The following is a 16566-nucleotide window of genomic DNA, read 5'->3' as shown; positions in this document are numbered from 1 at the left end:
TTAATTAATTTACTAAAATATTAAAATAAAAGGTAAAATAGATCTTTATTAGTTTTTCTTATCGGTCAACTAGTAAATGTGGTTTCTTACTAATCTTGTTTTGTGGTTACTTTGATGTTTTCCGTTGAATTGATGGTTATTTTGATGGGATCAGTCACAAATTTTGCCTTGTTTGCTGGTTACTTCCTGTTCAATTGACAGAATATTAAAGAATGGTATATTTTTCTGTGTAGGGTATCATTCTAGCGATGATTTCAAGTGAAGAGCTGATTTTAGAAAGATGGAGACATCATGAAGGCAAGGAGATTGAAGTATTCTAGGAATTTACAGTTTTGGCAACATAAATTATTTTCGGGATAACTTTTGAAAGCAGTTAGTTAGACGGGGAAAATATATGAAATTTTTGTAATTTGTGACTACTTGGTTTTACACTTTTGCTTCTCTATTAAATCAACAGTACTATTTTTTTGTCTTTGCACAAAATTTGTGGAAACCTATTTTCTTGGTATTGAATTCCCTATTCTTAATGGGTTTCAATTGACAAAAAATTATATATATATACAGTAAAACCTCTCTATAGTGATACTCTATATAGGAATAAACTCTACATAGTCATAAAAAATTCTAGTCCCAATTTGGAATAGTTATAAATAAGAATAAACTTTACATTGTAATAAGTTATAATTTTTCTAATTCCCGCCTTAAGGAAAGTTGCCTTTACATAGTAATAATTATATGTATATTATAAAAAAAAAAAAATATGTTATGTAAAATTAAAGGTTTAAAATGAAATAAAATATTTATTTATAATTGTTTGGGACAATGATTTATGTTTTAGAGTTGTTATCACATCTTTTACCTTACGAGTACGTAGTAGCTCGTTAGCATGGATACCTTCTTGTTGAAGCCAAAATATTTTTAGTTTCTTAAGCATGTTTAGAGCTTCATGACACAAGACTTTTTGTGTTTCCGTACTATTATCCTTAGGATTATTTCCTTTCTTTTCCTGTCTAATTGCAACAATGATTTCTCCTTTGGTTAAAGTATACACAATTTGTTGCTCATTTGGATAATCGAAGAAGACATTTTTATCCATTCGATTAGTGTAGTGAATTCGTCGAATCTGATCACTCAATTCTATAGTAACTGTTTTGTTCTCCTCATCCACTTCATTTGTAACTTACAATTTATTGACATTAGTGGTCCTAATTTTGCAGCGCTTAAAACCATTGACAATTGTCTGTGGCTTCACATCAATTGACCATACATCAACTGTATTTACAGTTTTATCAATGACACTTATTTTTGTTGGTTCTAAGAAACGATATTTTATCTGTTTCAAAAGTAGGTAATTGAAACGTTATATTGAAATCCTAATATTACTAAAATATGAATTGAAATCCTAATACTGTGCTATTGAAACATGAATTATAAAATAAGAAATCAAAAACAATAATTTTTGTAACTACACCTCCATTAAGTTATAATCTCTTTATAGTAATAAAATTAGTTAGTCCCAACATTATGACTATAGAGAGGTTTTACTGTATATGCACTGCAATTTTACAATTTGGATTCTTATTTTCAAATATTAGTAATGCTAGTACTTTGTTTTATTTGGGTTTAAATTGACAAAATTTAAATATAAATGCCAATTTAGGGTTGCAACAACTATAAGGATAAAATGGTAATTCTATAGGTTTTAATTTTTTAAAAATCCAACGGTAACTTCATACATTGAAAACATTATTTTTGATTGAAAAAAGGACAAATTGGTAATTTAATTTTCATAAAAGTTGAGGGCATACTAGTGATTTCATTTTTAAAGAGTGGGTAATTTGGTAATCGATTTTGTTGAAATGACAAAAAATTATAAAGTCAAATATGTAAGGGTATTTTTGTCTTTTTAATCAAATATTAACAAAAAACACTAATAAAATCTGACGGACGGTGAGAAAATGTCGTTTTGAAACTTAATGGGTGGAAAAGTGTCATTTCGCCAAACCTTAGGGGTGAAAATGTCATTCTCCCTTAAAGAAATAACTCCCTTTTTTTTTAACCGTTTATGAATATTTCAACTAATTCTCCATAAACTTTAAAGTTCACTGCCGAAATTACCCATCTCCAAATTGCTTTACATTTTTTATTCAATGAATCAAAAATATTTCTTTCTTACCACTGTCGCCCTCATTTGTTAAACTTTACTTCTGCTGGCCCCAAATGCAATTTCACGACTCTCCAAATGTTGCTCAAATTGTTTAGCCAAAACTAATGTTTTACAGCTTTGGTTGATGGCCTACAGAATATGAGGTCCAGAAATCATCATGCCCAATAGTCCAATACTTGGGGATGTTCATGTTAAGTTAATATACAGATCAATGAAAGTCGCTTAAAGATCAGAAATAGATAAGAATGTCACAACGAACGTCGGAATCATTGGAATATGACAGTCCCTTCCTAGATAAAGAGAAAGAAAGCAATGAGCAGAAATTTTCAATCCGAAGACCAAAGTAAAACTTCTGTCTGTTCTTCAATCTATGGCCAAAAATTGCCAAACGGTGGATCTTCCTGACAATTATAACAACGGTGGTGAAGCAAAGTAATGAAATAGATGTAAAGTGGAATAAAATGAGCAGGTCGAATTGTTAAAATTAATTCTATGATTCTGTATGCAGCTGGAAAATCCTCTACAGTTCAATACAAATAAATTCACTTCTACATGGAAATAAAATGACACGAAAAAATATGCTAAAACAATTACAATGGCTATTAAAAATTAAAAGCACAGAATTTGCCAGAGCCAAAACCCCTAGGATGTCCAAAAGCAGTGAGAATGATCTGCAAGTTACCTTAATATTCCCTCCCATTGGGGGCAAAATCTAATGAGGTGCAGATAGCCATAACTGGGCTACCAGCTTTCTGGCAAATTACTTTACACAAATATACAGGTATGCAGAGAGAATTGCCTATGGTAAGATGATCAAGTTTTGTAAGTTGCTGATCAATGCTCATGCTTGACGCGTGCTTTTAGTATACCAGGGATCGGTGGTGAGGTTGGAGGCCTACTCGAGGTGTTTGATCGTGGAGGAAGGAGTTGTGACTGGTACATACCTGATGACATGCTAGAACCTTCACCACCATCTACAGGGAAACTAGGTACCATATTATCACTTTGTGGTCTCTCACAAAACTTCATTGCCTTAAGAACATAATTGTCATCGTGGAGTTCAAAAGGGGTGCTGCAATTAGAATAATGAAAATTTTAGGATGAATAAAACAGTAAATTGAGTACAGATAAAAATGATCAACTTGTCAAGCAAGGGGTTATCGCAATGTGAACATGAAGCCTCAACCACCACCCCTCTCCAACCCTTCCTTCCGCTGCATTTCTTTTCAGTTGTTAACCACATGCTACAACATTGGCCTCTTGACGACATTAACTTTAAATGAGAATCACTCAAAACCGCCCTTTATAAGCAGAACAATGAAACTCTTACCTATTAAAGTCAAAGTGCACCAGCTGCATATCTTCTGATATTTCCACTTCAACAGTTGCATGAGGGCGTGTCTATGGTTTCCATATGTCAATGAAGAAAAAGAAAAATGAGAGATATCACAATAAATGCAACTTAACATCTAGGTGATAGCTAAGAGCATGATTGTAGTACAGCAAATAAGTGTACAAAAGAGCCGAAAACTCTAGCTATATGCAATAGACATCAATAAAGTAATATTTTATCTCCCATTTCATTTTAAATTGACACATCTATAATTTATCTAAGTGTGCTCTATAACTGAGACATGAACTGAAGCATACTTAGAGTCTCCACAGTATAGAAGGTAAGGAAAAAAGAAATGAATTAGCAAAGTGGATGTGCATATATACAAAAGCTGATGTCCTTGCAGAACAGCATTCCACTGGCACTAGATTGAATGAGGTTTTTGGGAAACCATAGCCCTTAGTTTATTACATGCTAAAAGTCAATTCATGAATATGTTTTTTCTCTCTATATTGATAAAATAATGTGAAGAAAATTCTACTTCCCCAATTCAGCTTATAGCAATCCATATTTCAGCTTAACCACAAGAGACATAAATCTCACACTGACAATATAAAAATTCATCTCTATTAAATTGCTCTGGGTTACAATACAAACTCTTGTGCAAATATTATTTGTTAAGCAAATCACAGCTTCAAAAGGTTACGGCAAAGTTGAGAATAACTATATGATTGAGGGCAAATCGCAAATCAGCTAAGGCAAAAGTGTACACAACGGAATCGTGCAATTCATATTAATAAGTAGTTGAACTTAAATTTTCTTTACCACAAAAAGAGAACTATATTTTGAACCAATGTTTTAATAACTAACTAGGGGTGAAACCCAGCAAAATGGCCGGGTCCCAGGTTGACCGGTTGAACCAGTTTGACCGACGGGTCAAACCAGTGTCCAAAGGTTTGAAATTCAAAAAAATACTCCTGAAAATTACTATAAGTCCCTAACAGGTTTGAAATCTTGCAAAAACACCCCAAACACCATCGCCAGCGTCGACAACCCAGGTCAAATAGGGCCTGTTTCCAGCAACAACAACACTCTCCATCACCACGAAAACACTCCCCTCAGCCTTCTGACCAAAACCCATCTCACCCCTCCCCCATTTGCTCCGCCAATCACCGGCAACAGGCTACTGTTTTGGCCGATTGATTTTTGCCTTTTCCGGTTGATTCACTCTCCGAAAATCACTCCCTTCACCACCTCTGGACTCACCGGCACTCCCTCTCTAAAAGCTCCAACATAATTCTAGGGTTTAGGGTGAATAGTAAAAAGTGATAACCTGCTCGGCGAAGGCCCCGGGTCCCGATTGAACCGGTCAGGCCGGGTATCAAAACACTGTTTTAAACGCTCAACTATGTTTTCTACATTTAAAAAAAAAAAAAAAAAAAAAAAAAAAAAAATTCTCACTCCCCACTAAGAAAGAGAAATATATGGTTTAAATAGAAATACACAATAGCATATGAAATTACAATTCCAAGATCCACAAATTTTACATCCTTATGCTTTTGGTCTAACAAAGCTATAATGGGTGGAATCAAAATTTTAATCATTTGAATTAATAGAACCGTGGGATAAAAACTACTGGAGTAAAACTCGATACTACATATTTAAGCATTTTTATATACTAAATAATTGTAGACTACAAGAAAAAACCAAAAGTTGCAGAAATGTACGTACAGGTCAAACAGCAGTACATCATGCTAATCTCCCGGATAAGAAAAAAAGATGTGTAGATATAACCTATTTATTATACTATTACAACTGAACCAACAAAAGCAAGAAAGAAAGATATATTAAGATGAAGAAATTGATGATCTTGAATACCATCTAGGAAAATTGTAGTGTGAAACAGTAGTATAGAAAGAGAAGAAAATTGAACAAACAGACCAAAAACTTAGATTAGGAAAAATGCAAAACATCAAGGAAAGAAAATATATTTGAAACTAGAAGACCCCAAAACTACAGTCCAATAAACTTAGTGAGCAGTTACAGCAGTAATCAGAATGACTACTTAAAAGCTAATAGCACTTGTATTAAATGGCAAAACAATACTGCAAGCATTTTTTAAGAGTGAGTGGTCATGAAAAACAACAGAACTTTCATGTACCACAGGAAGTAATCCAAACTTCTGATAAATCTGGCAAGCAAGATTGGAATCTATCAGATGGCGAAACTTAGGTCAAGACTCACCTCTTTAGTATCTCTTCAATACATCTCACATCATGAGTCAATTACTGTTCAAATTTTGTATTCAGGCTAAGCAGCTGTAGACTGAAGACCAGCCAAATTATAGTAATAACTTGTATAGGAATTATTTTAAAAATTCTAGAAACTCATTTGTGGCTAAACTTCAGTAACTGAATTTCTGAGATTTCACTAAGAATGAATCGAACCATGAGACAAGAAACATTGAGAAGCAAATCTACCTGCACAAGAATAAAAGGTAAAGCAACACCACCGCTGGGAGCATCTCCAGAACTGTATAACTGCTCATTCCGTTGTATAAGGTTTTGAAGTCCTACAAACTTGATAAAGGGGTAGATAAGTTAGACCACAGAAACCAAAATTAAATAAAGGTCAGTCAAAACATAAGTCCTCAACCTAACTGCATTCAGCGAACAAGCTCATGCCAGGATTACAATATGGTAACAGACAGAGGAACTAAATAGCAACTCTTACTTGCTCCTCTAGTTCCTGGAGATAAGCAGCTTTCTTTTCAATTCTATTTCTTAGTCCAAGACGCTCAGTCTGCATTTAATACAAAATGAAATTGATAAGCTCATATCTTATTCAGAACAGACCACTCAGAATTTTATTAAATGTACAAGACAACAAAAATAACTACATTCACACCTTTAATTCTTCGATATCATTCAGGCTAGTACGAGGGAGACCCTTCCACTGTATTTCCTTTTTATCCTTTGATATAATATCCATGGCCATGAGTACATTTAGAGCATCATATACCCTTCGTCGAATGTTTTTCTCGTCATATTGTTGCTGTTAAACAAGATATATTACAATATAAGAACACTCACATGGTTAATGCCAATATAAGCAAGCAAATGACATTAAATATCTATCAGCTTGGTTGAAGAATATAAACCTGATCTGGGGATGCTAAACTATTACTAGGATCAGCAAATTCAGCCACAAGTTCATCTGCAACCTGAAAGTACTTTCAACTCTCAGATATAGGCATATATTTATAAAATAATTGGTCTAAAGTAAATAGAGAACAAGGAAGATAGGGGCATAAGAAAGATTGAAACTCGGAAATAACAATTCTGATGCACATATAAAATATTAATCCTCAAAATCTTAAAATTTGAGGGCATAACTTCTTTGAGAAATTGTGTGCTGAGATAAAAAGTAAACAAGTCATATAAAACCTTCGTTTTGACTAAGTTACTGGAATTACGATTAANTTACTATAAGTCCCTAACAGGTTTGAAATCTTGCAAAAACACCCCAAACACCATCGCCAGCGTCGACAACCCAGGTCAAATAGGGCCTGTTTCCAGCAACAACAACACTCTCCATCACCACGAAAACACTCCCCTCAGCCTTCTGACCAAAACCCATCTCACCCCTCCCCCATTTGCTCCGCCAATCACCGGCAACAGGCCGCTGTTTTGGCCGATGGATTTTTGCCTTTTCCGGTTGATTCACTCTCCGAAAATCACCCCCTTCACCACCTTTGGACTCACCGGCACTCCCTCTCCAAAAGCTCCAACATAATTCTAGGGTTTAGGGTGAATAGTAAAAAGTGATAACCTGCTCGGCGAAGGCCCCGGGTCCCGATTGAACCGGTCAGGCCGGGTATCAAAACACTGTTTTAAACGCTCAACTATGTTTTCTACATTTAAAAAAAAAAAAAAAAAAAAAAAAAAAAAAATTCTCACTCCCCACTAAGAAAGAGAAATATATGGTTTAAATAGAAATACACAATAGCATATGAAATTACAATTCCAAGATCCACAAATTTTACATCCTTATGCTTTTGGTCTAACAAAGCTATAATGGGTGGAATCAAAATTTTAATCATTTGAATTAATAGAACCGTGGGATAAAAACTACTGGAGTAAAACTCGATACTACATATTTAAGCATTTTTATATACTAAATAATTGTAGACTACAAGAAAAAACCAAAAGTTGCAGAAATGTACGTACAGGTCAAACAGCAGTACATCATGCTAATCTCCCGGATAAGAAAAAAAGATGTGTAGATATAACCTATTTATTATACTATTACAACTGAACCAACAAAAGCAAGAAAGAAAGATATATTAAGATGAAGAAATTGATGATCTTGAATACCATCTAGGAAAATTGTAGTGTGAAACAGTAGTATAGAAAGAGAAGAAAATTGAACAAACAGACCAAAAACTTAGATTAGGAAAAATGCAAAACATCAAGGAAAGAAAATATATTTGAAACTAGAAGACCCCAAAACTACAGTCCAATAAACTTAGTGAGCAGTTACAGCAGTAATCAGAATGACTACTTAAAAGCTAATAGCACTTGTATTAAATGGCAAAACAATACTGCAAGCATTTTTTAAGAGTGAGTGGTCATGAAAAACAACAGAACTTTCATGTACCACAGGAAGTAATCCAAACTTCTGATAAATCTGGCAAGCAAGATTGGAATCTATCAGATGGCGAAACTTAGGTCAAGACTCACCTCTTTAGTATCTCTTCAATACATCTCACATCATGAGTCAATTACTGTTCAAATTTTGTATTCAGGCTAAGCAGCTGTAGACTGAAGACCAGCCAAATTATATTAATAACTTGTATAGGAATTATTTTAAAAATTCTAGAAACTCATTTGTGGCTAAACTTCAGTAACTGAATTTCTGAGATTTCACTAAGAATGAATGGAACCATGACACAAGAAACATTGAGAAGCAAATCTACCTGCACCAGAATAAAAGGTAAAGCAACACCACCGCTGGGAGCATCTCCAGAACTGTATAACTGCTCATTTCGTTGTATAAGGTTTTGAAGTCCTACAAACTTGATAAAGGGGTAGATAAGTTAGACCACAGAAACCAAAATTAAATAAAGGTCAGTCAAAACATAAGTCCTCAACCTAACTGCATTCAGCGAACAAGCTCATGCCAGGATTACAATATGGTAACAGACAGAGGAACTAAATAGCAACTCTTACTTGCTCCTCTAGTTCCTGGAGATAAGCAGCTTTCTTTTCAATTCTATTTCTTAGTCCAAGACGCTCAGTCTGCATTTAATACAAAATGAAATTGATAAGCTCATATCTTATTCAGAACAGACCACTCAGAATTTTATTAAATGTACAAGACAACAAAAATAACTACATTCACACCTTTAATTCTTCGATATCATTCAGGCTAGTACGAGGGAGACCCTTCCACTGTATTTCCTTTTTATCCTTTGATATAATATCCATGGCCATGAGTACATTTAGAGCATCATATACCCTTCGTCGAATGTTTTTCTCGTCATATTGTTGCTGTTAAACAAGATATATTACAATATTAGAACACTCACATGGTTAATGCCAATATAAGCAAGCAAATGACATTAAATATCTATCAGCTTGGTTGAAGAATATAAACCTGATCTGGGGATGCTAAACTATTACTAGGATCAGCAAATTCAGCCACAAGTTCATCTGCAACCTGAAAGTACTTTCAACTCTCAGATATAGGCATATATTTATAAAATAATTGGTCTAAAGTAAATAGAGAACAAGGAAGATAGGGGCATAAGAAAGATTGAAACTCGGAAATAACAATTCTGATGCACATATAAAATATTAATCCTCAAAATCTTAATATTTGAGAGCATAACTTCTTTGAGAAATTGTGTGCTGAGATAAAAAGTAAACAAGTCATATAAAACCTTAGTTTTGACTAAGTTACTGGAATTACGATTAAAATATGGATGATAAAGGTTAGCCAGCATAAATTGCTATGCTATTCACACAAATATTAGTTAATAGAGGTACACACATAATTTGTATCATCATGGAGCTTAATTGATGAAATGAAAATGCTAATTAAGAAGAGATAATAGGCATAGTTCTAACCCTTACAAGCCCCACACCACCCTTACACGCAAAACTAAAACCCGAAGGACTAGGGGTTCAAGAACCATGAAAACAAGAAACAAAATTGGAAGCATCAACAAAGACATGAGAAATTTTCGAAATTATAACTACCCAACACTGTTACTAGGTCATTGACTTCGAAAAGATTACTCCTATGTTAACAGGAGATTCACAACTATGACATGAATTGAAGCCTATTTCCTACCATAAGACTCTTGTAAATCAGCACAAAGGAAGAAATGAAAACAATATTAACCAATCCAGGTTTCATAACAATAATAATTCAAATGCAAAAGCGGCCCTTGTAAGCACCAAAACTCATCCATGGGACCAAGTAATTCAGATTTTCATCATGTTTTCATACTATAACAAGTAAATACAGTGAAAACCACTCATAGAATAAGCATTAGAAGAACCATTACAAACAGTGAATGCACATAAATGAATCAACTTCAAGAAACCACCTGACCTCATTGTATGTGGTTCTTCCCTTGCTTTCTACTTTCTCACACACTGGAAACAACCAAAGGGAGTTCACAAAATCAGCAAGAAAAGTTATCACTACTCATTCCTCAACAATAATCCCCATCTTAGGAAAGAAAAGCATGAAACCATTATTTCAACATGAAATACTATATGAATAAGCTTCTCAAAAACTAGCACAATTTAATGCATCTTTTATTTTTTTTAGACTGCAATCCCCAGCATGTCAGGATCAAAATTTTATTTTGAATATAATAAATTCAGAAAAAAGGAACAGACAGAAAACGTTAATCAAGCACCTTTCATGCTAAATTGGCGAAGTCCTCTACCACTCTTATCTCCTCCAACCACCCGTTGCCCTCGCTTTTTCTTCTTGCTACTACTTATAAACCAAAAATTAGCAAGAATACATATAGGAAATTAAAACTGTAGCTTCTGAAGAAAAATGAGCCATACTAGAGTGCTACGATAATGGTGCAGTAACTTCAAAAAATTATAACTGACTTTAGTGAAAAAAATCGAAGACAATGCCAGGACTTTCAAAGTGAACTCTCACATTTTACAACCACTTGATCAATTTTTCCGAGCAAACTCAAACTATAATCAAAATTTTGATAAGTAAGAAACTTTATTCAGCAAACAATTCACAATTTACCTCACCAATTAACAATTCAATCATAATAAACACCATGTAAAGATAAAACATCAAACTCAAACTACAGCAAACAACTAACCTATTTCAATACTCATTGCAACAAACCCACAACCCACAATTCCCAAAATAACCCTCAAATACAAAACCCCAATCAAACCCACAACCCAATTCACCAGTCAAACAACTAAAACCCCAACCTCTAACCTCAAAAAAATAAAAACGCACTCAATTACTCACCCAACAGCGCCTTGAGAGCCAGCATCATCCCCATGAATGTCAAGATGGTTCAGCCTCAAAAAAGTATTGTCACTCGCCGGCGTGGCCATACTCTGCGACGGCGACCCCACGCTGCCGCTAGTGGACACCGATTGGCCGGAGACGGTGGTGCCCCACGACCGCGTAGCCCCTCCTCCGCCTCTAGAAGCGGCGGTTGCAGGTGGGTTTCGGTCCCCATCGTCTCTGTGAATAGTATTCCCAGTAACCATAAATACCCAATAAGGAAAAGTAACACAAGTAATTAAATAATTAATTAAAGCAAATTGTGGGTAATTGGGGATGGTGGGTTATGAACATAATTGAGGTTTTGGTTGTTAGTGAGAGTGTGAGGGTTTTGTGAGGGTTGATCTGAGAAATAGAATGAAGATTGGAGCGAAAGAGAGGCGATGGAATTGGAGGGTTCAAGCACGAGAAAAAGAGGGAAAATACTGGCCGAGAGTTGGTTTTATTGTTTAATATTTAGTGGGAAAATTATATATATATATTTTTTTTAATTTGACTTATTTTTATCGGATGTAATTAGAGTTAATTTTAGAAAATAAATTAATATATTTAATAAGTGAAAAAGGGGATTAATTAATATTTAAATTTGTAAAATAAAAGCTGATTAGTAAGGTTGAATGAGTAGAGAGTTAGCAATTAATTAATCAAAAATAATATAATCAAATATGTTTTACGGCAATTATAAGTGAGAATCCTATGGAAAATCTTCTTTGATAAAAAATTATAAAATTTAGAATGATAAATTCCTCATTTAATTAAGTAAAACAATTCATGTCAATTTCTGTAGCGACTCAAGAGTGAATGAATAGCTACAAAATAGATTGACAGAAGAAAAAAAGGAGATTCCATTCATTTTTCCCAGGAAGCTTCAGTTTCACAAAAGTTAAAAAAGAAAAGTGGTTCTGATCTGCAAATACTGTTGACTAATTAAGCATCATTGAAAGTGGGACAAAGAGTGTTTTATTTCAATCATTTTTATCAAGCAAATGCAAATCAAAGAGTGGCATTGTACCTTTAACTTTTAATCTTAATGTTAACCAACACACACAAGAATTCTGTTCCAGTAAGTAACAAACAGATCAAAATGGAAGAAATACTAAACCATTCAAGAACATCAAGTCTCATTGTTTAACATTAAATAATACTCCAACATTACAGGGCTGGTATAAATATGATATCAAATGAAGCTTTGCACAGGCAACAAGTACTAGAAACCAAATTTCATTGAATCTACATTAAAACAGTAATTGTAGAGATGAATTTAATCTAATTAGAGAAACCATCACTAAACATGAAAGTCTACCAGTATCTAACCATAGACAACTAAACCCAAGGAAATATTTCACAACTTAGTTCTAAACTACGGACCAATGATTAGAACTAACCTTGAATCTTTTAGATGAGATGCAAAGCCTTTGATGTCAAATCACGACCTACAAAGATTTGCTTTTTAATTTCACGCTTGCCTCATTCACCCAAAATACGTTTACTTAACTATAAGGATCCAAGACTTGTAAATGGAATGTCAAACTCCTTTGTAACGATGTGAGATATGACATTTGGCATAGTTCCCATTAGCCTTTTACAATTCTATACACCTCCACGCATAGCTCCTCTCAATCCAGATTACACTTGTTAGGTTAAATGTAATCTATTAAGCTTGAAACTTGAAACCACATAACCGAAAAACGTATAGGGGGAATATTGAAAATGGAAACAGAAATTAACTGAAGATGAAATGTATCAATATCACTGGACTTGTTAAAGCATTGACAACAATTTTATGCATGATACATGATTCTTTCCAGAATGCTCATTTTATTGCTCAAAATATTTTCAAATTTGACACAGAATTCTACAGCAAGAAAGCAATCTTAGATGAATCATGTCACTAGCAAACTGATACCGTTACAAAAAAAAAAATGCAGATCTTACTGGTGGTATTTATTTATTCAAGTTTTCAAAGAAACAGCTAGAATTAGAAGCCAAACAATGGCATTGAAGCACCGATCAGAAATTAATACTACAAATGCATTCATAAGGAAACAGACAGCATAGATGAGATGTAAACTGTTACTGTCTGCATTCAACATTGAACACAATCCATGTTTTGTTTACATGTGTACACACAAATCTAAATGAACTATTGTTTTGCCTATCGCCACGTGTGCGAAATATCTATAGCAGCTATCTGAGCTGGACATTAAACAGTTTTNAGCTAGAATTAGAAGCCAAACAATGGCATTGAAGCACCAATCAGAAATTAATACTACAAATGCATTCATAAGGAAACAGACAGCATAGATGAGATGTAAACTGTTACTGTCTGCATTCAACATTGAACACAATCCATGTTTTGTTTACATGTGTACACACAAATCTAAATGAACTATTGTTTTGCCTATCGCCACGTGTGCGAAATATCTATAGCAGCTATCTGAGCTGGACATTAAACAGTTTTCTCGTTTCCAAATTTCAAGGTCAAGCCTCAACAGGTCAATCTTGATTTAGTATGTTAGCATCCCAGTTTCTTAAAAACACATATCATTGAATTCATATTCACTGTTCCAACATGCTAACTCTGAAGATTTCTGGGGTTTGATGATCAGTTCTTCATTTATTTTTAACTGAATCATTACAAAAACCCATAATTTTTTTAATCTCCGACTAATTACCAACATTAAAGCATCTACATCCTTACAACCACGCTGAAGAATAAGACCAAAATTAGACAAATGAACCAAGAACACATTTAGACAACACAGAATAAATAACACTTGGAGAGGAAACAAGAAATGCCAGCTTTAAAACTTTTGATCATCCAATTGACAAGTAAGGCCAGCTTTCCAGCTATGATACGTAAACGGTGCCTCTAAATATATTAAGACCTTCAATTTAATGATTCAATATCCACAATATTCCAACTCTAGAATCCCATATTCATCCTCAAATGCTTCATGTTGCCATCTTTTCCAGTCCAAGTTCGGGCGCTTGTTTCTTTCACAACTAAAAAGCTGAGCGACAATGAAAAAATTAATTTTTCAAGAGCCTAATCGGCCGAGATCAGTGACAGATGTTACAAGCAACATAAGCTATGCCTGGAACTCAATAAGGGTTCCAATGGGTGTGCCACTTCTTCGCCTGGCAATCATCTTGTGCTCAGTTATGTCTGTCATGCTTTTCATTGAACGAGTTTACATGGCCACTGTGATCATGTTTGTAAAATTGATGGGGAGAAAAAGATACACCAAATATAAATTGGAGGAGATGAAAGAAAATCTAGTGCTTAAGAAAGGCTACCCCACTGTGCTGGTTCAGATTCCTATGTATAACGAGAAGGAGGTATTGGTGAAAATGATGCATTAGTATTCTTCCATATTCAGAAATTGTTAGACTAAATTTTTTTTCCTATCTATTCTGTTACATATTTTTTTTTTTTTTTTAAGGTTTACAAGCTCTCCATTGGGGCTGCATGTGGACTTTCATGGCCTTCGGACCGTCTGATAGTCAAGTTCTTGATGATTCGACCAATGAAGTCTTAAGGGTATTTCTTCAACTTTAAGCTCAATTAAATCTAAACACTGCATCAATTTGAGAACTGCAAGTAGCTTTTAGAATTCATGCAGAAACTGGTGGAGCTGGAGTGCCTGAAATGGATAGAAAAAGGTGTGAATGTGAAGTATGAAACTAGGAACAACAGGAATGGTTACAAGACCGGTGCCCTTAAAGAAGGTTTAGAGAAGCAATATGTGAAAGATTGCGAGTTCGTGGTTATACTTGATGCAGATTTCCAGCCTGAGGAGGACTTTCTATGGAGGACCATTCCTTATCTGCTTGAGAACCCAGAGTTGGGTTTAGTTCAAGCCACATGGAAATTCGGTAAGAACAAAATAAAGTCTTTGTCAGCTTCAATAACTGCAGAATATTTACATTTCGGGCATCTGATGAATTCTCTCCAGTAAATGCGGATGAATGTCTTATGACTCGGCTCCAAGAAATGTCACTAGACTATCACTTCAGTGCCGAGCAAGAAGTGGGCTCCTCAACCTTTTTCTTCGGGTTCAATGGTAATTAAATTCAGCCAAAATATTCATTGTCTACCAGCAGAACAGAATCTCAATAATAAAACTCGAGCGTTTGTGGTTACAGGGACAGCAGGCGTTTGGCGAATTCAAGCCATAGAAGATGCTGGTGGATGGAAAGACAGAACCACAGTGGAAGACCTGGATCTTGCAGTCAGGGCTAATCTCAAAGGCTGGCAATTTGTCTTTGTTGGAGACCTAGGGGTGAGTTTCCCATCTCAGAGATTATGTCAAAACTTGTACTTACATCTTCCAGTTTCAACAAATTGTTGATTTTTCTTCTCTGCCTTCTAACCTGCAAGGTCAAAAATACCTAGTACCTTCAAGGCGTATCGCTTTCAATGGCACCGCTGGTCGTGTCGTGTGGCCCCTCTAATCTCTTCAGAAAAATTACCAGAGAAATCATCCTTTGTGAAGTGAGTGTCAAACTCACTCAGCTGGAAAAGAATGACATTTGATTCATGAAAAACTAACTTTTTCAAGGAAAACTCTCACACAGCCCCATCTCTTATGCAGAGGGTCACAATCTGGAAGAGACTGCACCTTATATATGCATTCTTCATAGTGAGGAAGATAATCGCGCACTGGGTCACTTTCTTCTTCTACTGCATAGTTATACCAGCTAGTGTTTTGGTTTCCTGAAATCCAACTCACAAAGCCTATTGCAATATACATTCCAGCCCCCATTACCTTACTTAATGCAGTCTGTACTCCTAGGTACAAGAAATCAGAAGTTTTTTCACCATCATTTATTCTTATTTATGATTTTGTTATGTCATTTCTGTGGGCAGGTCTTTTCATCTAATTGTCTTCTGGATTTTGTTTGAGAGTGTTATGTCTCTGCTTCGAACTAAAGCTGCAATCATAGGCCTCCTGGAAGCAAATCGTGTCAATGAATGGGTTGTAACTGAGAAACTGGGGAATACCATGAAGCAAAGAGCAACATGAAAGCATCAAAGAAGCCAAGATCTCAAGTTGGAGAAAGGTATTTTCCTTTTCTCATCATATGAAAATATAATTCACTACCACCAAATATGGAAAACAAACACATCACTCAAACAAACGTAAGTATGCAATTTGTGATAAATTTAACATGTAGTTTTGGCTTTCTCATTTAAAAAAAAGGATCCATGTATTGGAGGTGATAATGGGGATGTTTATGCTATACTGTGCAATCTACAACCTGCTCTTTGGAAATGACCATTTCTTCGTGTATCTGTTACTGCAAGCTGGGGCATTTTTACAATGGGGTTTGGATACGTAGGGACATTTGTACCTAATTAGAAGAAATTCCAAACCAGGGAAGGAGGGCTAATATACCTTGAACAATACTACTGTTGTATATGCATGTGTATTTAGAATTGTTTTAAAGAGTAATGCTAGACCAACAACACCTTCTCACAACTTTTTCTCAC

At 34.8% G+C, this 16566-nt stretch overlaps 1 protein-coding gene and 1 pseudogene across 1 annotated transcript; one reads left to right on the top strand and one right to left on the bottom strand.

Moving 5' to 3' along the window:
• Nucleotides 1-2608: 2608 nt before the first annotated feature.
• LOC116114563 (transcription factor-like protein DPB) lies at nt 2609-11514 on the bottom strand. Its single transcript, XM_031400707.1, has 9 exons — nt 11028-11514; nt 10435-10514; nt 10122-10165; nt 9159-9221; nt 8906-9052; nt 8732-8800; nt 8479-8577; nt 3498-3568; nt 2609-3239 (listed from the first exon to the last, which is right to left on the bottom strand). The coding sequence occupies exons 1-9, from the start codon at nt 11273-11275 to the stop codon at nt 3002-3004; spliced, it is 1059 nt and encodes a 352-aa protein (XP_031256567.1). The 5' UTR covers nt 11276-11514; the 3' UTR covers nt 2609-3001.
• A 2508-nt stretch (nt 11515-14022) lies between these two features.
• LOC116114568 lies at nt 14023-16435 on the top strand (annotated as a pseudogene).
• The last annotated feature ends 131 nt before the right edge of the window (nt 16436-16566 follow it).

The sequence above is a fragment of the Pistacia vera genome, unplaced genomic scaffold, assembly GCF_008641045.1.
Source record: "Pistacia vera cultivar Batoury unplaced genomic scaffold, PisVer_v2 Contig713, whole genome shotgun sequence".
In the NCBI taxonomy this organism is placed as follows: domain Eukaryota; kingdom Viridiplantae; phylum Streptophyta; class Magnoliopsida; order Sapindales; family Anacardiaceae; genus Pistacia; species Pistacia vera.
Note: the sequence above shows the minus strand (reverse complement) of the source record. Positions and strands in the feature narration are given on the sequence as shown.

Bases quoted from the DNA above. Each gene is read 5' to 3' on its own strand.
- LOC116114563 (XM_031400707.1), bottom strand. From the start codon at position 11,275: ATGGTTACTGGGAATACTATTCACAGAGACGATGGGGACCGAAACCCA. The intron at 8,801-8,905 runs GTGTGAATGTAG...TATTAAATGCAG, and splicing joins ATGATATCGAAGAATTAAAG to ACTGAGCGTCTTGGACTAAG. The intron at 8,578-8,731 runs GTAAGAGTTGCT...CCCTTTATCAAG, and splicing joins TCCAGGAACTAGAGGAGCAA to TTTGTAGGACTTCAAAACCT.